General features: G+C 39.8%; 3 protein-coding genes and 1 non-coding gene across 4 annotated transcripts; 1 reads left to right on the top strand and 3 right to left on the bottom strand.

Moving 5' to 3' along the window:
* Positions 1 to 356: 356 nt before the first annotated feature.
* Positions 357 to 6,815, bottom strand: Ppo (phenoloxidase subunit A3). Its single transcript, XM_071791829.1, has 9 exons — positions 6,562 to 6,815; positions 5,961 to 6,153; positions 5,427 to 5,650; positions 4,816 to 5,018; positions 3,741 to 4,158; positions 3,328 to 3,456; positions 2,331 to 2,658; positions 1,763 to 1,995; positions 357 to 1,482 (listed from the first exon to the last, which is right to left on the bottom strand). The coding sequence occupies exons 1-9, from the start codon at positions 6,670 to 6,672 to the stop codon at positions 1,237 to 1,239; spliced, it is 2,085 nt and encodes a 694-aa protein (XP_071647930.1). The 5' UTR covers positions 6,673 to 6,815; the 3' UTR covers positions 357 to 1,236.
* Positions 6,816 to 7,541: 726 nt separating this feature from the next.
* LOC139821086 (somatomedin-B and thrombospondin type-1 domain-containing protein-like) lies at positions 7,542 to 19,082 on the bottom strand. The gene is made up of 5 exons (XM_071791843.1): positions 18,092 to 19,082; positions 13,242 to 13,442; positions 12,665 to 12,743; positions 11,606 to 11,679; positions 7,542 to 9,733 (listed from the first exon to the last, which is right to left on the bottom strand). The coding sequence occupies exons 1-5, from the start codon at positions 18,345 to 18,347 to the stop codon at positions 9,369 to 9,371; spliced, it is 975 nt and encodes a 324-aa protein (XP_071647944.1). The 5' UTR covers positions 18,348 to 19,082; the 3' UTR covers positions 7,542 to 9,368.
* A 1,245-nt stretch (positions 19,083 to 20,327) lies between these two features.
* Positions 20,328 to 20,490, bottom strand: LOC139825151 (U1 spliceosomal RNA). Its single transcript, XR_011735488.1, has one exon. It is a non-coding gene; the product is annotated as a U1 spliceosomal RNA (small nuclear RNA).
* Positions 20,491 to 24,148: 3,658 nt separating this feature from the next.
* Positions 24,149 to 25,432, top strand: Svip (small VCP interacting protein). The gene is made up of 3 exons (XM_071791796.1): positions 24,149 to 24,356; positions 24,598 to 24,765; positions 24,850 to 25,432. The coding sequence occupies exons 1-3, from the start codon at positions 24,291 to 24,293 to the stop codon at positions 24,862 to 24,864; spliced, it is 249 nt and encodes an 82-aa protein (XP_071647897.1). The 5' UTR covers positions 24,149 to 24,290; the 3' UTR covers positions 24,865 to 25,432.
* Positions 25,433 to 25,545: the final 113 nt, after the last annotated feature.

Raw genomic sequence — 25,545 nt, 5'->3', positions numbered from 1 at the left:
CTAGATGACGCATTGCACAAGCCCCGTTACTTCTCGACAAATGTTTCGTTAGTTTCGCTATTAATTTTGATACGTCAACGAGGCGGATTTGATAGAAACGTAATTTAAAAAATATTTCAAGTTGATATTTTAAAAATACATGAGAAGCTGCGAGGGACACATCACTCGCATTAATTATGTAAAACTTAATACTAATGAAAAAAGTTTTGCTGCGCGCGGCATCAGAATTTGAAAAATTTAATTAAATCATTTAGACTCTTTTCGCCGACTGATGCTCTCTCACGCTCTCTCACGTGTATCGTCGCTCGCTTTCAACACTCGTAATACGATAAAAGGGTGAAAAAAAAGGGCGCGTCTAATTTGCATAGACTTTATTTTTATCTTTTTTTGCTTTTTACATTTGCTTCCTACAATCTAGTTCCCTTAATGCGAAAAACGAGAGAAAGAAGACGGGAAAAGCTTCGCTTGAGCGTTCGGGACACGTCTTTGTTCCCGTTTTCACGCAAAAATACAATTTGTTAAGCGGTACTCATTGCCCGTGGATGCGCAAAATTATGAAATCGTAAATAAAACTGCTTCTACAAGATCGTTCAAGAGAATATTCAAACGCGCGGCTCACAAGAGCTCTTTTTCATAACAAAACATTTATAAAATTAAAATGAAAATAGCAATATATGTCAATTCATTTACATAGATAACTCGCTAGATGTATTTATATTAGCGGCTGTTAAAATAAAGCGGCTAAGAGAGGGAAAATATTTGAGTACAAAAATATCTATAAAATATTTCAAGATTAAAGAAGATAAGTTGTACAAGATAGTCGCAATTCCGGTGAAAAACCATCAGAGAACCAGCGAGAATCCATTTCGCGGTATCATGTGGGAATTTTGGTGATTAAAACGCGCACAAGATTGTGCATTCCTGAACACGAAAAATCTCTCTCTCTCTCTTTCTCTCTCTTGTCCCTCGGATAATCTTTTGTCATTGAGATATGGAAATAGCGTTTCGCCTACCTCCGGCTTTTTATCCGCCCCCGTCCCACCGTCGTCATTCTAACGCTCGCCATCCGAGGATATGAATTAGGATGGGAAACGTGTCGCGCTTCCACGCAATCAGTCGCGATTCTACGACGGATATTACAGGATCGTTACTGGGAAATGTGCGGTAGGAGAAGCTGAAATTCTCGACGGAGGTGTACGAGCGATCCGCGTTCGGTCGGCCGGTCAATCATCGGGATCAGGCGAAGGTGAGGGTGTTGCTCATACTTCCGGATCGCACTCGCGGCTGCACGGTGTCCGTATGACGGACGTTGATCTGCGCGACTGCCATATTGCCGGTCAGAAATTGGGCCAGGGTCTCCACGCCAGCGCGGGGTCTACGATCGAACGGATAGCCCATCGGCCGCGCGTCTGGATACTTGCGGTCCCGCAGGCCGCAGAAACTCACCGCGTCCTTGCATCCGGCCGATTCGTCCTGCTCCACCTGTACGCGTCGCCGCGAGATGGCAAAAAGCAATTAATTTAGCATGTTGTCCTCTTTTACTTTTCTTTTTCTCTCCCCTCCCCTTCTTCTCCCCTTGCCTTTTGCTTTTTTGTCCGGAAGCGGAGTAACGCGAACGCCTTCTCGTGTACCGGGACGTCGCCGTTAAAAGAGTGGAAAAAAGGGAGGGGCAAGAGGTGTGAGGGAAGGAAGGTTTCCATCACCTGGCAGATTGTAAGCTCTTAAGCGCCGCGAGAGCCCGATAAGTATAAAAAGTACTCACCGCGTCACCGGTGTAATCGGATATCATGATGAAGAGGTCCATCGGGAATCCCTCCTCCTTGCCCTTAGGTACCAGCATGTGCTGCGGCCAGCCACACCCGCAGAAGTTGAACTGGTCCAGGCTATCGCCGCCGATTGGCCTGTTCTCTTCGAGATTGCGGAACGTTCTTTCGAACGGTATAGTTACCGAAGATTCCGTTGATTTACGCTCGATGGTATTCGATCCCGGCTTCACTGGAGGCGGGCGCGAACGAAAATTTCGTGAAATACAACACAAATATTATAAAACGCCTCTTCCACGTAATTGTTCTTTTACCTTTTAAAATCGAAAAATGCGTATATATTTTAAGAATTATATGTACGTGTAAATTTGAATTAGAGTAACAGAAATTACATTTTTTTCTTGCTTTTTTCGATTCTTACGTGTCAACAAATAAATTATATTTTCTAAAACATTGTAATCGTTAGAGTTAGCATAACAAAAAGCTATTGTTTTAAATATATTACTTTAGAATCACATTGAATCTGGAAATAGGAATTTTAGTGTTGAAATTACAATGACGACTTACGTAATACAGTGAACTTGTCCATCTCGATCATGAGCTCCTTCTGGTCCCTGAGGACGTAGGGCAATCCACGTTCGTCCGTCCTGGGCGCGATGAATATACGAACGGTCCCTCGTACCGGTGCGTTGTTACGATTGTTGGCGACGATTCTGTATGTGAAGTCGGCATGATTCAGATGGGTGAATCTTGCGAGAACTGGACCGCGAGGCGTAAAGTCCAGACCGCGGGATAGATCAACATCGCTCTTGGTCCAGAAGGTCGAAATCAAATTCGCCGGCTGATTCGGAGTCTGCACTGCTATGTCCGTGATTTCTACGCCGGGGAAGTCTAACTGAAATTCCGTGAACGAACGAAAGAAGGCAATTAAATACCATCATTTTCTTTCAGTCAGACTCGGTGATAAATTTTTCCTTGTAAAATTTCTTTTAAAAAATTCAAGCCGGAGCTTAATTAAGAAACGCATTAAAAAGGGAGGTAATTTAGAATGAAAAAATTTAAGAATGTGAAGAAGTCATGAAACTGATTTTTAAATTCCAAAAGAGTTTTATTCCAACATTAGGACGGCTATTTAATTACTAAGCTATTTAAATAAAATGTTGAGATCTACTAAATTGTATTAGTGAGATTTGATTAAAATGTCTTAATTAAATTACATTGATTAAATTTCTACTTAGAAAATGTCGAATTTTAAAGATTTCCTCGAAGAGATTGCGGTAAAAGAGCTCGAGTAATCCTGTGTATTACTCGCGAATATAGAGGAAAATTAAAGCCTCATTTGTCGAGTTTTAGCATTTAACGATATTGCTCGGCATCCAGGCAAAAAGACTGATAAATTCCGACACGTTCCAGCGGTCTCGTTGGGTTAAATGGTTTAACGGACGTTTTTATCGTCGAGTGGCTTCGCGTAATTCTGGGCCACATGGTACGTGTACTTAGCGGCATTATATACTAGGGTGAACCGATGATATATCGTGGAAGCGAGACAGCTGTGTACACCCACCTGCTGTAGGCTGTACTCGGGAAGTGTATTCTTGTGCTCCATGAACACATCGTCAGTGAAAGCGTGGAATCTGTAGAAGATGGGATCTCTCATGGCGGTAGCCGGTTCTCCCATGATACTAAAAGTTTCCTACAGGAGCATGACAAAAATTTCCTTTCATCATTTCAATATAGCATCATTATTCGCATTAATTAAAAAAAAAATGGAAAATAGGGGCGTGCTCGAAAGTGCGTTTTATTTTTCGACCGAAGACGCTTTGTGTTAAAAACAAGACGGGAGTGACGGTTAGTATAACGCGCACGATTAGAGGGAAGTTTATTTAATGTCAAAAATTAAAAATTTTTAATAAAAATTCTTGAAAATTTTATTTTATCGATGGGGCAATTATAAATAGCGATTGCATATCCCATTACCAAGTAGCGATGATCAGGATCGTGGCAGTAAGATATGGCAACGTGACCGAGATTGTGAAGGTCCCCGTATACATTCTGGTTAGGTGAGAGGATGCTGGCCTCCATGATGTTACCAAGCACGTCCACGCCGCCGAACTCGGTCAAAGGCACCCTCTCGCCGCGGGGGTTGATGTAGGCGCCGGTGTGAATTGCCTCGTAGATACGATCGCGCCATCTCTCCAGGTCCTGAAGGTCGAAGTTCAGTTGATCCACAGGACGGTTGATATCTTTGAGAACGGCGCCGGCGGGGCGGGCGGGCCAAGTGCGACTGGCCACCAACGAATCTAACTTGGAGAAATAACCCTCCGGGATTGGCTCGTGCCAATTGTGGAAGCGCTTCACTCGGCCCAATCGGTTGCACAGACGCTCGCAATTGTATCTGCGTAAAGAGAAATCAAGCGAAACCTGAATAATAACACAGGGACCGCGGAAATTCCCATCGGTAGCGCCCCAGGCCATATCCGGATGTGCGCCGCGGTATTTCGACATAAATCGATGACGAAGACTCTTATATGTATATTGGAAAGTAGGAAATACAATATAGCAAGTAGAGATTTATTGATAAATGCATAGTTTTTAAATAATTAACAATAATAGGTAGGGAATAATAATAGTTTTTATTAATTAAAATAAAATAACGGAACGTCGGTTTTTCTACTATTACAGATTACAAATTTTAAAGAGATCTCTTTCGAGTTTAAAAATAATTCCTCGTAATACCTCTTCATTTGCATCGTTCCCATTTTCCCAGTGTATTCTCATAAGTGTGTTACAATAGGCATTTAAATTTATATTTATTTCCGAAATGCATTTGCGTAATAATTTTGCTTCGTTGTTCTGCGCGCAAATGCATTTCCGAGCTTGTTAGCAAACATTGTTCGAATACTATGCAGAATTGAGACGAGTTGCCGCGCGATAATAACGATCGAGATCAAAATGTGATCCGGTCGCTTATAACACCCGCGTGATCTCGTCGCACGGCAGAATATAGGGTATCCAATCTTATCGACTTACGAACGCTCGCTGGTGCACTTACCTGGCTTGGATCTGATGGTGCATATAGTAGAATAGCTCGCCACGCCGATCCTTGTTAACAATCCTGATGTCGGTCTCGAACGGATAGACCAGATGCCAGTGCCAGTGATGAAGATTGATCCCGATATCTTCCCTCCAATAAGCCACGCGATGTTCCTCGTCAAGATCCGACGCAGTATAATCTCGCGGAATTTCGATAGGCACCTACGAATTGCGAGGATGACGAGACGATAAAACGAGTAAAAACGACGAGGACTTTCGCGTTGGAAATTAATATAAAGCTCTCGTTGGATCAGCTTATTTCCCAAATTTACGTGTTATAACAATTTACAATCTAACTCTCCGGTTAAAAGGCAGTTAACGTTGAAAATTGTTGGAATACTATACAAATTCAATAGCACGATCTAAAATATATAAATTGCGGTCAAGTTACACTAAACGTTCCATTAAGCTTTTGTATTACGGCGAATTGTATAGGAAACAGCTCTCAACCACGTTTACATAATTTACGTTGCCCATCATTCGACTCGCGCTCAAAGAATGAGCCAGCTAATTAAGCTGCATAATTGAGTAACGAGCCTGTTGGTAATTAATGCGTCAGAGAACAAGTACCCTGGAGCCAGCTGGTACAACGTTGGCTTCCTCCCTCGCTCTGGCAAATATCCCGCTGTCGATGTACTTGTCCGGGAAAATTTCTGACAGCGGTGGTATCGGTAGATTCTTGGTATCGGGACGATTCAGCATCGCCACCGAGAGCGCGTAGATGAACATCTCGGAATTAACGCGATCGCGACAGTAAACCGACACCGAAAGAAAGTCGTCGTACGTTCGCATACCTACAACACGTATTTATAACTGATCAGCAAAGGAATTGTTTAAAATCAAGTTGATGTGAGTAGAATAGTTCATGTGCCAATAATGTGTGTGATGCTCTTAATTAATCTAATTAATGAAAAATGAAATTAATTAATTATAACTACCTTTTCATGAAAGAAAAATTTAACGCTGAAGAGCCAAATATATATGTCTCTTTTTAAACTAACTCGCAAACTAAAGCGAAATTTATTAATTCAACATTAATTAATTAATTCGGCAAATATAATATATGAGTAAAACATAATATTGTGAATAAAATCGGAAACGAACCCAAGAAGATGTCGATAAGCCGCGCGGCTAATTTGCGATGCTTAGGGATGAAAAGAGAGAAGGGTTCTCGACGTCCGAGTTGAAGAGGGACGCTCAAATCAGGCAGACTGATCTGCTTCACTGAAATTTTCGACGCGGTATCATCGGCGAAACGGTTCACAATAGCGGGAGCATTCTGTTGCCGATCCCCAGGCTGTAAATTTGTTGAAAAAAGTTTATGCGCAAAAATACGATAGAATCATCATTAACATAACAATAGTATTTCCTCGTTCAAAGCTCTCGACCTTTGATCTCTCTTCATTCATGGACTTTTGCATTACGTAAAAAAATAACTTTCATATTGCAGACTGTTTCTAAGAAAACCTACATTCGAGAAACAAGAACAAAGAGAATTAGACTTAAGAAAGAGTCTTTTATATACTTTGTGAAACTTTATTCGAAATCTTACGTTCTCGAAACGTCGCGTATTACAATCTAAGGTTTAATTTTAATAGATGCGATCGAGAGATTTCAAGTTCTATAAACTGCAGTGCAGCATCAAACTGATATCGTGGAATTCAATATTGATATACTCAATAAGACCGTCAAGGATCGGGCTTACCAAGTAGTTAGCTGGTACATCGAAAGCGACTTTGTTCTCTCCCTTGGGCACGTACACCGGCTCCGCCGGTCGATCGAACAGGTACAGAATATCCGATTTCTTACTCCCCATGTTGACGGTCAACAAGTGTACGCACTAACTTGACAAGATCGACGATCACGCGATCGTGCGCTTCGGAAATCAGTAAACTTCGATAACGAAAACGAGAGTAAGGATCGCGACGTTGCTTCAGAGACAACGGCGGGTCTTTATGTAACCGGGCGTCTTGATGCCGGCATTTATAGGAGAAACACAGAGGATACGGCGGTCCGTCGACGATAAACGATCGTCGCCATCGAGAGTGACCGCAGGATCCGTCCATGAAATACGGGACAGTCTGTACGCGAGCCGGAAGGATAAGCGACGAAAACACCGCGCTTAAACCGAATCTTGTGTGTTTAGGTTTTCCTGTTTTTGGAGGAAATTGATAGTAAATTAACTGACAACGATCGCGCGAATCCGCAAATAGGTCGGTATTATTTTGTCAACAACTAATCGTAGCCTTTCTGATATATAAATGTTACACTTATTATATTAAGAAATAAAATATTTATTTAAACGCATTCCAGATTCGTGATACATGTCAATGAAATATATAACGTTCAAAGTATGACATCAATCGCAATGGGCTAATTATTTACATATTGATATCAAACGTTATTACTTATGTATACAATGCGAACGATAATCTGCGACATATGGTGATTATAACGATTATTGACATGCAGCCGTTCAATGTAACGTAATTTAATCCGTTTAAATAATGAATGAGTTTCTAGTGTTAATGAACCATTCCAATCGATCTCTATACATATAATTGATAATAACATACTTTACTAAGAATTCAACAAAAATTCTTTTAATTTTGCATTAAAACCGTAAGGTCGGATATAGGGAAGAAAAGGAATTTTGTTTTGAATTCAATTACGCCATAATCCAGATATGTGCAAGTGCTCTTTATTGACTGTGCTTTTACATTTTGTTCGTTTCACTCGAGAGCCTCTACCCTCTCGTCACGCCGATATGTTTCTCGTGAAGAGAAATGATTCCACGCACTTACAGCCGCAAATACTAAAAATACTAAACTGGGATTGTACGGAAATTTTATTAATTATTATATCATACGATATGTGTAAGAAGTTGGATAATATATATATACTTAGGGACATCAAAAATTATTTTCAAGATATATCGGGCATCGTAAAGAGAAGGAACGTTATTACGAAGTTATGAACGCTGGAATCTAAACTGAGAAAAATATCATTTCTTTCAACGCCGGAACGTTTCCGAGTTATAAATAAATGACAGTTTCAATATATTTTATATTTAATACATAGAATCTTTATATAATAGGCAGAACAAAGTAACTAATGAAATTTATATACGAGGCAGAATATCTCTGATCTTATAAATCCTCTGTCTTATATGGAAGATATTATGATAGTCACGTGTTATTAATAAAATACAATTATTTATGATTATAATAATGATAAAATTCTTTTTATCCGCTCGCTACGAATATATATATATTTTATTTCTATCCGACAAACGCGTACAATATATTAGATTGGATGAAATCTGAAGGGAAGGAAATGATGAAGAAAAATAATAAATTAACGCAACATGGGTATCATCAACACTCGTTCCTGCGACATTATCTCCCCGAGCGTCGCCGCCCAACAATTTATTAATTCACAATCTCTGTGCGTAAGTCATAATTCTAACATCGCTGATATTGATTATCGCGATTCTCACCAAAGGGAATCAGTAAGATATTTACTCCTCTCCCGAAGGACGTTTCGCAAGCTTGCGCTAATGATAAAATCAATATGATAATTATCGGGATAATCTAGGCAATGGGTCCGTACGATTGCTACGTCCACTCGAGATAAAAGAAGGGGAAAAAAGAGCGAAAGAAGTTAGACTAGGTTTTTATTCCACGTTCTAGCTTTAGCCCTCCCAGAAAATTTAGCGTAGAAAAAGTTCCGAAGGTAACTAAATAAATAAGAAGCGTAACGATTAGCGTAAACGTAAACGATGCAAAAGAGAATTAAATATAAAAGATAACGAAACCGTTGAGCAGTAAGGGAGACTGGGGCTGGTTGTTACACGGGTAAAATGTATAAAGTTCATGAACCCGTCTAAGAAATGCTAACGATTGTGAAATGTATGATTATTTAGTTTTAAAATACGTTTATCGCTATCTAGCTTTCTTAGACGGTTTTATGAACCTACTTTTTATAGCTGTATCATTTTACCTCTGTAACAACCAGCCCCAGTCTCCCCTAATATTAGATCAAGTATACAGGATATATCGTAATACATAGAGTCTATATGTACTTTAAGAATGGATTCTTTGACTAACCCAGAGTCGATTTTTCTTCAGTAAGAACTTAATTGGACACCATTTTTCTTATTCTTAAAATTAAATCCTTCGGTAATCAAATAGTCTCAAATTAAAATCCTGTTAAAGTACACTTGAACTTAAATAAAAGCAAGCTTTCTCTGATTGCTACCTGTAGCAATTTGAAGTTTAATTTACGAAGTGTTGGCCCCTTAAATTAATTTATCATTTTAAACCGGTGGTGCCTCAATATTTTTGCTACGGAAAAATCGATTTTTTCAAAGAATCCTGAAATGTCGTCGACGTCTTACGATATATCCCTACATAATGATAGATGAAGAAAAGGAGAGAGAGAGAGAGAGAAAGGAAGGGATTCTAACACCGATGACACTCGCGGGAGCTGTGACAGAGCTCCGGAGAACGTTCACCGTTCCGCGACAGCGACGGCGCGTCTTCTTCTTCTACTTCTCATCCGTCGTCTGCCTCTTCTTCGTCTTCTCACGACTCTATCCGTATTGCTGACGACGGGATTGCTGCTCGCGCCCCTGCGACGTCGGCCTCGGAACAGTTGCGAGGTGTACGGGGACGCCTGGCTCGATTGGACGCATCGCGGATCGTGACAATCCACCAGCCGCGAATCGCCGATCCATTTTCCGTGGCAGGTCGAATTGGTCGATCGGCCGCGCCGATTGCCGCTACCGGCAATATCGGTCGATAGCTTCCACCTGCCGATGCCCACGTATTTGTCCAGACTCTCGTTACCGGGGCGCTCCACGCAAATCCGCGAACCTGCGGTGATTTTAATCGCTCACCGTTTTTGCTTTCCGGTCGACGGCATGTAATTTTAATTATATACGCTCGATATGACAAATTGATTTTATCTCTTTAAACTCTTAACGTACGTTCTTAGTTTAATCCCTGACTCTTAATCTTTTTTTAATAATATAGCATAATCCTAAAAAGGTTTAATTAAAGTTAACGATTCTGTTATGTGTTTATTCGGCAATTAAATATTCTTCTTTTAATATAGTTGATTTTTTTTAATGCAATAGAAATATGAAAAATATCAAAGCAATTTGGTTTGTTTTCTCTTAATTACAATAAGAAAGGCAAAATGGTTAAACCAAAATGCACAAGCTGTGGAAAACAAAATAGCTAATTTAAGGAGATAATAAGTAAGCCATCGTCAAAATAACTTGCTTTTCGTCCGCAGATTTCCGCGTTTCGTGGCTTATCTGCTTTAGATATGTCGCCGGTAGGAAACAACCGTTATCTCCACTACCGCATCCACTACATCCGGTCGATTCCTTCGCGATAACAGCCGTCGTAGAGCAGCCGGGAATCGCGGGAGCTACGCTCTAATTTACATGACGTTACGTCGCGCAACCATGGTGCACGTTAATTGAGACTAGATCGAGTCGCTTCATTTCCACGTTGGCGGCGCGAATTTCATCATTATGCGAATTTCGTATTCAGAATTTGAGGAGTTTAGATTCCGTTAAAAGCGTCGTCTTATTACACGGTTCTATAAGTAAAAGATCCCCCCCGTTCCTTTATCGGAGATGGCAAAATAAATATATGAGTAATTATACTATCATAAGACTAACAGAGTATTTACCGCCACTTTTTACGTTATTAAGTTACATTGGTAAAATATTCAACAGTTATGGAAAGTTGTAATATTATATTCTTCAATATTTGAAATTATATCTTGGTCGCACGTAATGAAAGCTTTAATGACAACAACTTTTTTAGAGGATTTGAGTGCCTTTTTTTAAACAACATACATATTTATTAACGTATAAACGCGCGATTTCTCGAGTTTCGTGTTTCGCGCGATGTAAATGTGAATATCAAAAAGTTAAAATTAATATTGCAAGTTCGAAACTCGCCGGGCACGCGGGCTAAGGAATTTTGCTTTTATCATATAACGTCAGACGGCTAAGAGAGAAGACTTTCGCGGAGCGATAATTTTTCGCTCGAAGCGTAATCCCGAGTTTTACATACCGCCACGGAGATGCGAACCGTTTTTCGCAAGAAGACAAGTCTATTGTCTCGTCGAAGCATTATGGTTACAAAAAACTTAAACGCGCGGGGCAAGGACTTAACCGCGGAAAAGAATGGCTGGTATGCGGAGCATCCGCCGTTGTTTTTCCACCTCCTCGTTGCAATATACTCTGTTTTTATAAGCTCCGCAGTGTTTCACTAAGCATCTGATATTCATTCTTAACATGAAGATGTAGCTCAAAGTTTCTGATTTATTCAATGTTCCGAGAAGTCAATTACTTAAAATTTTATGATATTAAAAATATCACAATTTAAGATTTAAATGTGCTAACAAATAACAGCAATACAATACAAATGGTTTTAATTTATAAATCGGTAAGAAAAATCTGAGAATTAATAGAGAATTGAAAATATACGTCGAATAGAAAATTCTTCCTCAACCTTCATTAAAGAAAGGAACTAATTTTAACTACTGTAAGAAATTCAAAGGAAGAGGAAGAGGAAGGTCACGATATCTAAAGCATTCAGCATATTCTTCGTATTTGGATCTTCGACCTCGATAATGAAAATAGCGTCCCGTTAAATAAAACTCCTATTTCCAATTAAGATTAAGATCGGCTTTTGCGACACGAGCGTACTATTACTTATACGAACCTTCCGAGAGCAAATTTGAAATCTTGCTGCAACCCCGCGAGATCCGCAAAACGGTGAAAGCAACGCAGCTGCCTCTGAAACGTGTGTAATATCGGTTTTTATACGTTTAAATATCGTAAAGCCTGGAATAAAACGCGCACGTTCCGCGGCATGTTTTCTCGTTAGCCACTGTACTATAACACTATATATGACGGAAGGAGGACCCAAAGGGTTCCGTTGCTGTCGGCCTTGTAGCTTGCTTTACTCGCTCGACACAACGTCACAGGGGAGTCTCGATACTGTGACGCGATGTTTGCTGTGTTTTGTAACAGGTCGGAGCACGTGTCAAATTAGATCCTCGACACATCGGCGATTCTGTCTTAGTTACAGCGGCGCGTGGGGATTAAAAATATATCCCCCGGGAGGTATCCCTCACTAAGCGGAGAAAGCTTTTAATGGAATTGAATCGTGATGCTTGATCGCGCGTTCGGGGTAACGAACTTTGAAAATTAAGGACGTCAACTCATCAGTTACGCGCGAACGCTCGTGCGCCATTAATAATGCATACAAAACGCGATTGAAGATTATTAATTGTGCCATTCGACGGCGCAATATGACGGCGTGAAATAAGGGAAAATGTGTTACACGTTAAACACATTAACGGACATCGTATTCTGCAGCAAATGATATATGGAAGTCTATCGCACCGTGTCATTTATCTAATTGAATAGTTGTCTGAGTGAGCTCAAGGACTAAAAAGATAAACTCTCTATATCGATAAACGACGTACTGAGAAATAAAATACTTGAAAATGTATTTGTAGGGTTTATTTCTGTGAAATAAACTTTATATTCCACAAATAAATTTCTAAGTATTTTTTTCTCCGTGCAGATTCTAGCGACATTTATCACGCGAAACAATTTTGCGCTTTAATTTTTCCTCGGATCTGTCCTTGTTTCATCTATTTTCCTGCTGGCTCAATCGAGAAAACGGAAAAGTCGTTGTTTCCGTAGCGCGAATTGGGAACATGTGCGGCAAATCGCATTTCGCACGAAGACTAAGCGCGGGGGCTTGACCTACCTCTTATCGACGATCCTATCCTTGATCCTTACATCTGTACTGTTGCCGTCGCCCGGAAAAAGCGCAAGAAGCGTCACACCTGCGGCAAATGAAAGGAAATCGTATAGGATCAAGCAATGGCAGACAGACGTCAAGAATTTCGCATCGCGGTAGATACATCCGAAGATAATCCGGTTCCTTACTCTCTAGTTCGGAGAACGCTTGGGAAATATCGGACCATTACGTTTTCAGAGAAACTAGGAAAAACGCAAGGAAAAATATAAAAAGAATAATATTTCTTCTTTTACGTCAATCTTCTCTTATATATAAGATGCAATTTAATCCTAATTATAATCACGCGATAATTATCGCGAGTAATAATTATTGCAAGAAAAATTGTTGTCTGATTATGCCTTTTAATGATCATTTAAATGTGTGTGTGTGTGTGCGTGTGTGTGTGAGAGAGAGAATAAGTGTGACCTTGTCCGATTAATTAAATTGAACGGGTCTAAGTAATGAATTCCTCGTATGAAAATATTTCGCTTAAGGTAAAATGCGACTATCTCCCAACTTATCTCTGAGATCGATCGACGCTCACTTTTAGCGTGCGGCTGCGAGCGAATCCCGGCGTGGCATGTCTGGAAGCTGCGGCACGTCCTGACCTGATCCAGACGCGGACAGTGCTTTCCGCCGTTCTTTTCCGAGATCTCGATCACCCGGCTGCGCCTTTGAGTACCACTTCCGCATCCGTTATCGCATAGGGTCCACGGGCTCCATTCGCTCACCGCGCAGTCGACCACTGTAAGGAGGGAATGAACGCGACGTTAAGATTTGACCGTCTGCAGGTCGTTTCTCGCAGACCAACGATAAAATTGTCCCGAAAGTGCCGCGCTGGTAAAACCCAATCGACAAATCGATAACGGGAAGTTCTTCGATCTCCTATCATTTTGGTCCTTCACCTTCCATTTTTACCTAACACTGACAACGCGACTGTAATATTTTTTAATTAGGATACATAATTTTCCACGATAAAATGTTAGAGCTAGAGTACGAGACATGCACAGAAAGGATCTCAAGCGCGTTACTTTTCCCGATATTTCACGCTCCACGTAAAAGACAACTCGCAGAAATGGCGATTTACGAGCGTCCCTCTGAAACGCATTTCGCCTTGTTACTTTGCTGTATCGCCAGGAGAATGAAGAGACAATTTGAGATGAGTAAAAATGCGATAAACGCATCGGAAATCACCGATGTTCCTGTCCATTAAGGAGCGCGTAGAACGCGAAGGGTGGAAATTCATTTAACGCGCTGCTGCTCCATTTTGCGCGAGATGCATTGAGAGAACAAGTATCGCGACATTTAAAAAAAAATGGAACGATCGACGTCAACGGCGTTAATTAAACGACGTTTTAAATAAAATATCGAGCAGTAATTATTTTGCGCGCCGAAATTTTAACGGCTACGTTGAGCGTGAAAGCGAGAGAGTCTGGCAATTAACCGAGAGATATCTTGTTTTCTGTGTTAGACAATACAATTTATTCCACACTTCTAGGATGTTTCTTTCGTACTAGATGTTTCATTACGCAAGATGTCTTATTACACAAGTTGAAAAACCAATTAGAGAAAAGTATTTATATAAACGACACTTTGCTCCTTCATCTTTAAAATAAAGAGAAGAAGTTCACATTGGAAAGACTGAAATGTATCAAAGCTGAGTGAAATAGGGCGCATAATAAGAATATGAAAATGGCACGTCACGCGAATTAATAAAATTAAATTAAATACTTCGTATAATTTTATACTCGCATTTTATCGCAAATGGCGTATAATTAAATGACGTACGTTATACCCTATTAATGTAATTATTGTAATCGCAACAATTTGTACTTCTCGCACGCACATATTGATACATTAATATAATTATTAGCATTTTCAATTTTCGCGTGTAACGATCTCATTCCTCGTTTTCCAATCAGCGATAATTTAAAGATTTATTGGTCGGACGAAACACAGTCACAAAATATGGGAGGAATATTTCATAGGCGACGGACCGGTCACGGCTTCAGCCGCAGCTGCGGGATAAAATTCAAGCTACATTTTGCATTAGGCTGCCGGGTAGTGGTGAGAACTGCGGTGCAGATGTATAACTACTTGTTTATCGCTTCTTTTATGGTTATACCTACGGTGTTTATAGTTCCTGTCGAGCACAATCGCTACCGGAACCTATATAGTCGTCGATCGATTGTACGTTCGAACTGAATTATTTCGTATACGCCCGCCGCGCCGGTCCGGCGAATGCGAATGGTCGAATGACATACGCGATATTGGAGATTCACTCAGCAATATGGGGAAAATAATGCACCGTCACTGGTCTGTAACGATCAATATAAGAAAATATGTCACATGTGGTATGTCCAGTCACCAGAACTTATATGCGCTCTTTACGCGAAGAAAATATTTTATGTGCATTCGACTTTCTCCCCGCGTTATCTCGGAAGACAAATTCGCAAAGTTACTGTCGAAGTATCATTAACCAAGGTGAAACGTTTAGCATGATCATTTTTCGTTTCCCAGCCTCTCCCCTGGTTTATTACGCCTAAAATATTTCGCGCTGCTTTTGTAGAATGAGTTTTGGTACCATCTTTTCTTGACGCGTTAAAAAATGATAAGGAGGCTGATGTTATAAATTCGCGTCGAGAACAGATCGCGGACGCTCGGGTATTTCTTTCGCAAGGGCGCAATCTTTACATTTCATTAGGCGTGGATGCCAGGAACGGAAATCGGCTGCAGTGTAAGTACGTCTCTCACGATTCTCTCGTCACGATCCCGTTACAAAATATATGTAAATTCGCGTCTCGTTTCGATTCGAGCCTACGACGGGGGATGGGATTATCCCGCTTCCAAACGGACGGCTTTGCGTCACTCGTGAAGCGGTTTCAGCCGCAGCTACTGCCGCGTTACATCTTCAACTCGGAAAGGAGCGGCACTTCTCTTCGGCCGGCAAGCGTAAATAATCGCGTTTCGGTGCAGCTTTAGCTTCGGCAAATGCTGAATTCGTCGCAGCTTCACAAATCGCAGAAATTAGGGCATTAAAGATGAACATTCCGACGCGACGAGATGAAAGTGCAGTCGGACGCGATAAAATCACCGCCATCTTCGGCGGGCGCTCTCGCGCGCGTCTATACTTTGCGAGAGACATTTCACCCTTTATAATTGATCTGCAGCAAACAATAGGCGCATAAACGTGGATTGTATTTGACGTCGTTACCATTGTTTAACGAACAATTTAATCGTATGCCTGTCGATTATCTGATAATTAAACCGGTAAAACAGGAGCCACGTTAAACGAACGGAAATGTGAATCGAATAACATTAATCCCTTTGCTATTAACAGGCGCGTCGTTCGGCGAGCCATAAAATTTCGAACAACTGTGCACCGTAGAATTAACTCGACCATCTATTATGTAAATGCGGGCAGTAAAAATGTGATATATATTATAAAATATAAACCTCGACAGTATTTGTTGTTATAGTGACGCTATGATATAACAGCGATTAAATAATAAAATATCATTGAATTTGTAAAAGAGTTAAACTTATTCTTCTTCAGCTATATTCTAATGTTTAATGCAAAGAAATTCGAATCTGTACAGTTGAAAACATTAGCGACCGCGTTTTCGCAAAAGTTTCCGGAAAACTTGATAATATCATTATCTTCACATTATGCCATAAATCTGTGGAATATGAACAGGGGGATTCAGTCTATAAATTGCGAAGTACATTTACGAAGATTACTCTTTACTTTTATGCTTTGGTAAAGCTGATCTCTCGGTCGGCGTTATCATCTTTACTTAGGCAACATAGCGGCAATAAGTCTTCCGATCTTTGCGTGAGATGGTTCCCTACAGACCATTTCCTCATTCACATATACACGCACAGAGCACTGTGCATATATCCTTTTAATTACCTAAATTTGTTTTTTTTTTATTCAGCTACTATCTGATATTAAAAAATTAATGAACAAATAACTTCTACGATAAAATTTAATTTTATTAATAAATTTTTTTTGTTATATATATTTTGAGACATTATATACTGAAAGATTAATCAGTGTTTGATGATACACCGAATACACGACGCAATCATTCGAAGCGTTTTGATCGTCGAGAGCACGTCGGTTTCTATTAAATGCAATATATCAATATATCATGTCAGATTGATAATTGTTCGATATTTGATTAAATTCTCGCGAAACAGCATTGCGTTGATACTGATGGAATGCAGCATCAGCATTTTTTTGAGCGGTCATGTGTGGTTGCTTTGATCGAAATTGGAAGTGGATATTGGTTTTAAGGGCATCGTAGAGAAAAACGAATCACATATCGCACGCTGTTGATACGTCGATGTGAAGAATGAAAAATAATGGACCCTGTCCTGACAAAAAGCTTTCGCGCGCAAAAAATTTTTCAATAAAATTCTCCTTTGATGACGCAATTGCTAATATTAAAAACTTTACAGCTGACAGAGTAAAGGCTGGTTTATGCAAGCCGTAACCGTTGATTTAAGCCGTAAGCCTTAAGAAATTGATCAATCACAGTCGATTATTCTTCTCATATGGCCAGCATAAATCAGCCTTAAGTCAATTACTCCAAGGAGACACACAGTTCGTCCGGATGACGAACTGTGTCCTAAGATACTAAAGCAAGTACGTTACTTATAGAACACGTCCTTAATCCAGTAATCCTACAAAATCTGAGACATGTTGAGTGTGCGTATATATGTGTGTATTTAAGCGTGTGCTTAGCGTGAATAAGAAGAGGCGGACCGTCCGTCGCGTCGTCTATTAATTAATCAATACTCCGTGCGATTTTCTTTTAAGAATGGATTATATCTTCGACGTTCCCAAGTTTGATTAATTGATGTACATCTCTTATTTCACACTTTAATTTTACCAGGTTCTATTTGAAATAATTATCTTTGTACTATATTTATTTCGTAATTGACTGATTTGATTCTAATTATAGAAATGTTTATTATAGTTATATTATATATATAGTTACACCAGCAATAAATATCTCATGTTAAAAATAGCAATAACATTTATTATAAAATTTTCTCCTACTCGCAATTAACGATTATGAAAAAAAATTTATGACATTTACGATTCTACTTTTTGCGGAAAAAAATACAACGTGTCAATTTTTATTTCAAATGAACATGGAAAATTAAATCAAGCTAAAAATGAGTTTCTGACCGAATGCTTATAAAAAGAAAATGAAAAAATATTCGGTCATTTTCAAATCGGTTTAAAAAAGAAAATAATAGTCTACGCTAAAATAATATTTTTTTCATAATAGATTAATTATCGTCCAACGTCGTCCATCTTCTTTTCAATATCGCTCGTCGTCACCCACAAAGCCCTTCGTGCAAAATCGCCGATGCACATACCGCCGCAGGTCTCTTTGAAGTCGTCACAGCAATCGGCGAGCTTGAGACATGCGTGGTCGCAGTAGCACGGCTTGTCGCGCGGACTCTCGATAATCGCGTTCGGCGACTCCTTCTGAATCACGCAGCCCGAATCCCTGCCCTGGCAGCAGAGCTTCGCGGAGCTGCAGCTGCCGGCGGCGGTCCCGTCAACGGTCAGGGAAATCAGCGTGGCGACGACGATCAGCCTGGCCAGCCTGGTCGCGTCCTTCCTCCACATTCTCCTCGCGATTCCGCGACCCTGACGACCTTGCTCTCACCGCCACCGCCGGGCCACCACGACGACCTTGGGTTTGTTGGTGCCGCCGATAGTCGTGGAAACGTCACGCACGTGCCGTGACGATGACGATTCACGCACGTTACTTTACAGCGACTCGTCGCGCGCGCGATCGATCGTCGGCATATCGATCTACCGGCCTTGCGTTTCAATAGTTTATCGGTTTCTAGTCTTTCCGAGAGAAGAGCTCTTCAGTTTTAGCGGAGTTCATGCTTGAAACCACAGTTCGTAGTTTAATGTTTCCGGTGTTGACATTAGTTGACCATTAATTTGCGCAATTTTGCGAGAGCGCACTTTACATTTGCATAGTTTAAAAGGAAATCTTTTTCGTATTTTTTTTTTTAACACAATCTCTTAACAGAAATACAAGATAATTGTCGTCTCTCAATCAGTAAGGAAACTTTAATGTTTCTTTTATATATGTTTCCGCATTAATTAAAACGTTTAATTAACTACGTTTTAATATTTTAATAATATTATTATTTTCGGCTACCGCGTTACATTTATTTTCGCGGATGTTAAAAGAAGAAAAATAAGGAACGTCTACGAGAGCCACTCTGCGACACGCATAGGTAGGATTTTTCGCGGACCACCACCACGAGCGAAACTCTGCACGCGCTCGACCCTTCGGCGAAGGGTGTCGCAATCCAACTGAGCCGAGTTTCAACCCCGCGAGCGCGAGAAGAGCGTAACTAGGCGCGCGTTACGTTGCGCCTTCGCCGACCCGTCGTCCTTGCTTTTCGTACTCTCGGCGCACCTCCCACGGGAAACGGCAGCAGCCGGCACCTGGCCGGGCGCATGCCTCGTCTGTTCTCACGGGACGCCACGATTTAGTGCCTGCAGCTTTTAATGGAATTTAAAGGGCAACAATTCGTACCGCGTACCACGATAACGTATACGGCCCCCCCGGAACCGTCAGTATGTCTTATTCTGCGTTCACTCGATAGAAAAACGGTTTGTTCTTACCGATAATGTCGAAAAAGATCGGTCTCGCTGATGAAACTTATTTATCTTTAACGTTTATAGAAACATCGAATTCGCTATCAGCTGCTGCTTTGGTCTATTTCAAAAAGACACCTCGCATGTGCGAGCGCGATAATATCTGACGTGTTGTTCGTTTATCGATGTTATTTCATGATGTGGAGTTTGAATGAATACTATTGTTGTCGAAAAATGTGAAAAATTGGGGAGTAAATTTCATCACGTTCACTAGTATTCATTTAGACAAAGAATGTTGCAAAATGGAAACGCATATTAAAAAATTTAATACAAATAATATATATGATACATAATATACAAATATTTAAAGTATATTTAATAATACAATCATAGTTAATAAAATATATTTTAATCACTATGATTGGCACTAATACTATTAAAATATATTTATTTTATCGCGATAATAATGTTATACATATATATGCAAGAGAAAAAATATTGATCATATTCTATTTTTAAACTTATATACATATATTTATTTTTTATATTTATCATATTTTTTGCATTAAAAAGCCTGATTCTGTAAAAGAAATTTAAAGATATATAAAAAGGAGAATACAAAATTACTTTAATACTAGTATATTCAAGTATCAGAAACATGCGAGAATAAAAGAGGTTGACATAGCTTTAATAAAAATCACAACTTTCTTCTATAGAACTATAGAAGTAGAGGAAAATTCTCTCTTATGTGTCTAAGGCTACGGTCAACGTGACGCTACAAATGCTTTGGAGCGTTCTTCTTCTCCTTCTTTCTTCATTGAAAGAAAAGAGAAGAGGAATGCTTCGAAGCATTTGTAGCATCACGTTGACCGTAGCCCAAGTCTTTTACCAAGATTTAGGAGAAATATTTTTTTCTCCGATTATTTTGCCTCACTTGTGACAATATTGTCCCTAAAGAATTATTTCTGTTTGCATTCTATTATCGCCGGGATAGCGCGAACGCAGTCCCGACTATCAAAAATTGTACGCCCGAGATATCCACATTAGGGATATTCGCAAGGGTCAGCTCAACCGTGGTGCAATGGAAGAGCCTCGCCCTGGAGGAACCGCCTTCATGATCACGGTAACCTCTGCGCCAGGTAAGTATGCTTTCAGTCGCGACGGCCTCTAATTTATCTCCGTCGATGTTGCATTTTAAACACGAGTAACGGATCCATGCCTGCGGAGCCTAGCGGCGAGTTGGCGAACTATGTATAGCGCGATATACACAGCGGTTGCGAGCGCGTCACTTACTCTTCAGCGTCGTACTTCGCAACGTTGCCCGTTGGGAGAGATTAATTTTTCATATTTAAAAATTATTTTTTTTTATTCTTAATGTATATAATTGTATGTTTTGTGTACATGTATACTAATTTAAAGCGTGAAATCGATGAAAAGTTATTAATTATCAAACAAACGCAAATGCGTATATTAGAGAAAAATTAATTTGCAGTTTTTTGCAGACAGGAAATACATTATATATTTACATTATTGCGATTAACTTAATTAGTTCATATTATAATTATATAATATGAACTAATAAGACCTGTACGTATAATATAATTATACAGGTCTTATTAAAATTTTCTTATTTACAATAGGGACACGGACAAAATGAAGAATATAGAATATAAAATGAAGAAGCAAGTGGAAATTCTCTTATTATTAGTAGCAAGTCATTGATTAAAGCTACGCTGGTAGATGCATTCGTGTTTAATGAAGGTCTGAGAGATGGCATCCAGAATGGCTAATATATATGCGAAAGAAGAGAGTAACGGGCGAACTAAGGTTAAAAAGCCACTCACGCCTTAGAATGCAGTCTGTATTAAGCAATGAAAGTTTGGTACAGATATTGCGAAAGTTTGCCGCGTGTTCTATAATTGCGCGCCATTGCCAAGAGCATAATCTCCTCATCTCTCCGTCTCTCCCTCCTCTTTCTCCGCTTGTTTCTTGTTTCTCATTATCCGACCTTAGGCACGTGCTCGGGTCGACGAGGAAAGTCGTTCCAGTTTTGTATGAATGCATAAAAACTTCCCGATAGTTATTTAACCACGAATCACGATTCACGATGCTAATAAATGCCGGTGCTAAAAAAATATTCCTTAACACTGACTGCGAATTTCGCACGTTTTACTCTGGGCCACAGTAGAATTTTAATTTTCATGATCATGTAATGATATTGATAAAATATTAAGTAATATGATTAAATAAGATTAAAAAATATCTTTATTGATTGTTACTTTACACTGTTATCCAGTTATTAAAATTGTTATTAAAATTTATTATGATTTAGTAACATTTATTTTTTTTATTGATAAAATTCTTTTACAACATAATTATTTAATAATTATTTTATGCTACACTTTATATTATCGATGTCATCTCACAGCAAATTATAAACCTCCGTCGATGCACGAAGAAAAAAAGAATATTTCGTCGATTTCGGGCTTCGAAGCGGAGCGGAAATGCATTCCCGGGTGTGGTTTATCGTTGCAATATTCCGGCGAGGGTAGGGGAGAGCTGATATTCGTAGATGCGTCTCGAGAGTCTTCAAGAGAGCTTCTCGAACTCGAAGCTTTCGGCAACGAAGTTTTCGCATTGGTGCTCAACAAGTAACGAACGGGAAAATTTTTTTTTTTTTTTTTGCGAGGCGAAGAGAAGTCCCAAGTGGGCGCGGAACGACCGAACGAATTGGATTCCCCGGGGGTCTTGATATCGGAGTGCGGTCGGGAACGTTGATTAATCGCGGGTGCAAACAACGTGTGTAACGTTGTTACGTTGCCCGATATCCCTTTTCCGCCGGCGAAGAGATGGAGCGCGCGCCCTGGAAGACGACAATTAATTTTCCCAATTCTGTCGGCCGCGCCGCGATGTTCGCCAGCTGTGCCGACATTAATAAGAGAAGACATACGTATCGCCGTGAATAGCGGAAAGCCGATGTATACATTGAGGCTTCCTTCCGTTCGTTCACCTCAGCTCGTTAAAAGGCGTTCTGTCATAAGAATGCAAACGTATAATTGTATCTTCAAAATTAGTAGAGAGATTTAAAAAAGACTTCTCGAACAAGAAAGACGTTTGAAAGCGCGTGTGTGTTGATCAAAATTTAAATTAAAATATTAATCATTTTAGACCTATTTCAGATTTTATCTTTTTTTTTATTATCGAACAATGCTTACGTTATCAAGGTATGTTGTAGAGAATTTAATGACATTCTTTGTGAATATTTTAAACATATTGTTTATAATATACGTATATATTTTTTAATTTTACTTAACATGTGTACATTATTATTGCATGTATATTTTAGATCTTTTAATATTCGAAGATAAATATACTGAAAAATGATGGAAATACAGACAGTATTGTTAGAGCGTTAATTTTAATGCAACGATTATCAAATCTTCTGGAAATTTCCTGTTTTTTTTTTTTTTTTTTCGGGTCAAATTCTGCAGAGAATCACAATTTTATTTTAAACGTAATTTTACACTGTAGGAAATTGAATCAGTTTTACGGTCAGTGGTAGCAAAATCCAGTCGGTTCGCGAGCAAATTGACACGTTGGCGGGAGTGCGAGCGCACTTTCGAAAGTCGGCCGCGAAGGGCACACGCGAAACTCGATTCGCCCGTAGAGCAGAATAGACGCTATAATAGCGCTAATATACAAGTAACGAGAAAATCCAATTTGCTCGCTGTCGGAGCTATCGGTCGGAGACCGCGAGGCAGAGTTTTCAGAGCGGACATTAACGTCGCTCGGCGAACGAAGGGGACACTCTATACGAGCATCAATTCAAACTCGCGTTCCTCATAATTGCCGGCGAAATAATCGGATCCTCTCGTTTTCCCGCTTTGCTTGATGTTCTTGAAACGTATATCCGAGATAGATTGCATCAAGCGTCCGCGCGTTATTCTATCTCGGATACTCGCAACTCGTGCGTTCGCGTAAAAGAGTCACGGTGCGGTCTCGCTTCGCTCGTACTTGACGCGAGACACCGTGTCTCTTGATATATATTGCGTAAAAGCTGCGAATGGGTGCCACTTGCCGCTTCTGATAAGCCGAAGACAGCGAGTAGTTTGATAAGACTTATCGCGCGGTATATAATTGTTCCGTATCATCGACGAATTATTATCACGAAATTATAACCGTAAATATAGATAAATTTTCATATCAGAATTAATTGGAGAACATTTTGACGTGATCAAGTACCGATGGTCCGAGCAATTCAAATATTATATATAATTAAAATGATCATAAAATTAAGGCAATGTGTAATAGGCAAGAAACAAATTTTTTTACAAAACATTTACAAACCAGGGAAAAAATTTTTATATGTAATTATATGTATATAAAATTATTTTTTTATTCTCCTTGTTATTTTTCTTGTATATACAAACAGAGATTATAAAAGAAAATAAAACGTATATGGACATACTTAAATTTATACACACAATTACATATATGAACAATTTTTTTCGCGCATTTCTACTTTATTTATTTTATATTAAAAAGAAGGTATGGCGCATGAAGAATGTATGGTCTTTTTTCTCGTTACAAATTATTGTAAAAGAACTATATAAATATAAATAAATACGGAAACACATTATTTTCGTGGCATTTTTATTTTGTCAGGAACGGGGATTCTTTCTTTCTTTGCTGCAGATCATCGCGAGCGATTTCTTATCGAGCCGTACAACTTTGTTATTTATTCGTTCGCGGATGCCGGGTGGTGCCGGGCGATCCCGGTCCCGGTGACGATCCTGCACATACATATGGCCGTCGCCGCCGTCGGCGACTGTTGACGACAGCCATTGCTCGGACCTGTCATACGCACGCCGCCCGTCGTTGATCCAATTTAACGACGACGTTTCCAGCGAAACGATCGCGCACGTTTCACACGGATAACGATTCAGCATGGGTAACTGTTGCGGCTCCTGTTACAAGGGATCGTCGTCGTACGAGGATCTCACTCCCGATCGGGTGCGTCTCCCCGCGTAGGTTATAAACGCGCACGTAAATATTAATCTCCTCCGCCCGTGCAATAAAAAAATCATTAAACCGTCGTGACACGCTTGGCGAACGACGGACACTTCCTTTCCCAGCTTCCGTCTCTCCCCGAGACGAATCCTGGTTGTCTGTCACTCGATAATTATTTCCCCGTGTCTCCGCTTTTCTGTCGCTCCATTTTTTTTTTACACACGTTGCTCTCTTGCCCGTTCAGGAAACAATACGTAGAAAACAGGCGGAGGCAGCTGAGAAGAGGATAGCCGAGCAACAGCAACGGGGCATAAAGGATATAGAGTCTGTCAAGAGGCAACAGCGACGGGCGTTGGAACTCGAGAAGCGAGAACAGGAAGCCGCCGCCAGCGGCACGCAGCCTACGCTACGAGTAAGAATGGATAATTGTGCAGTTTCGTCGTTTAAAATATGCGTTTGAATAAGAGCTTCATAGAGCTTGATGTATCCATTTCAGTGGCAGGTGCAATAAGAGAGAACAACATGCCGTGGCTCAATGGGATTGAGCTCTGTATTTTCTCATTTGGGAGGTATTAAGTATTTTACACTTGGCCAAAATGGGGCAGACCTAACGTCACCAACGATGCTGCTATAGTCACACAAGTGCAATCTTATTTTGTATTATTTACACATAATTATGGGAATAAGCTTTGAGTTTTTTAATTTAACGAAATACATCAGCTGAAATCGAACGACCGATACCGAGGTTCGTTTTCAGCTGACGTGTATTTTTTATCATATTTTGTATGTGTATAAGTTTATATATGTATATATACACGATTGTGCATGCTCTAAAATATGACTGACACTGTTGCAAACGTTAAAATTTTGCTTCTGCTTCAATTTACTAAATGAGTAGTTCTCTATTTTCCTACCGGTTATAAAATATACGTATAAATGTATTACATTTATATATGTTTTCAGAGAGTTACAGTTGTAAACATAAATTTTAGATGACGAATGAGAACAGCTGACAGCAAAAAGATATCCTTATGCATTGTTAATCTTTCTTCAATAAAAATGAACTTTTGTGATTGCGAGTTTCAGATTTAGAATATATATATATGTGCCTACACTTAAAAAAATGTATATCGAGAAATAAGACTAAAAAAGCGTATCGTTTGTCATATAATCTCTTATATATGCAAGTTTG

Source organism: Temnothorax longispinosus, chromosome 1, assembly GCF_030848805.1.
Source record: "Temnothorax longispinosus isolate EJ_2023e chromosome 1, Tlon_JGU_v1, whole genome shotgun sequence".
Taxonomy (NCBI): Eukaryota; Metazoa; Arthropoda; class Insecta; order Hymenoptera; family Formicidae; genus Temnothorax; species Temnothorax longispinosus.
Note: the sequence above shows the minus strand (reverse complement) of the source record. Positions and strands in the feature narration are given on the sequence as shown.

Excerpts from the sequence above, each read along its gene's own strand:
- Ppo (XM_071791829.1), bottom strand. The coding sequence starts at position 6,672 with ATGGGGAGTAAGAAATCGGATATTCTGTACCTGTTCGATCGACCGGCG. Across the intron at positions 5,651-5,960 it reads GCTTATCGACATCTTCTTGG|GTATGCGAACGTACGACGAC; the intron begins GTTCGTTTCCGA and ends TACGTGTTGTAG. Across the intron at positions 1,996-2,330 it reads GGACAAGTTCACTGTATTAC|TGAAGCCGGGATCGAATACC; the intron begins GTAAGTCGTCAT and ends GCCCGCCTCCAG.
- LOC139821086 (XM_071791843.1), bottom strand. The coding sequence starts at position 18,347 with ATGTGGAGGAAGGACGCGACCAGGCTGGCCAGGCTGATCGTCGTCGCC. Across the intron at positions 12,744-13,241 it reads CTCGCAGCCGCACGCTAAAA|GTGTGACGCTTCTTGCGCTT; the intron begins GTGAGCGTCGAT and ends CATTTGCCGCAG. Across the intron at positions 11,680-12,664 it reads GATAGGATCGTCGATAAGAG|AGGCAGCTGCGTTGCTTTCA; the intron begins GTAGGTCAAGCC and ends CACACGTTTCAG.
- Svip (XM_071791796.1), top strand. The coding sequence starts at position 24,291 with ATGGGTAACTGTTGCGGCTCCTGTTACAAGGGATCGTCGTCGTACGAG. Across the intron at positions 24,357-24,597 it reads AGGATCTCACTCCCGATCGG|GAAACAATACGTAGAAAACA; the intron begins GTGCGTCTCCCC and ends TTGCCCGTTCAG.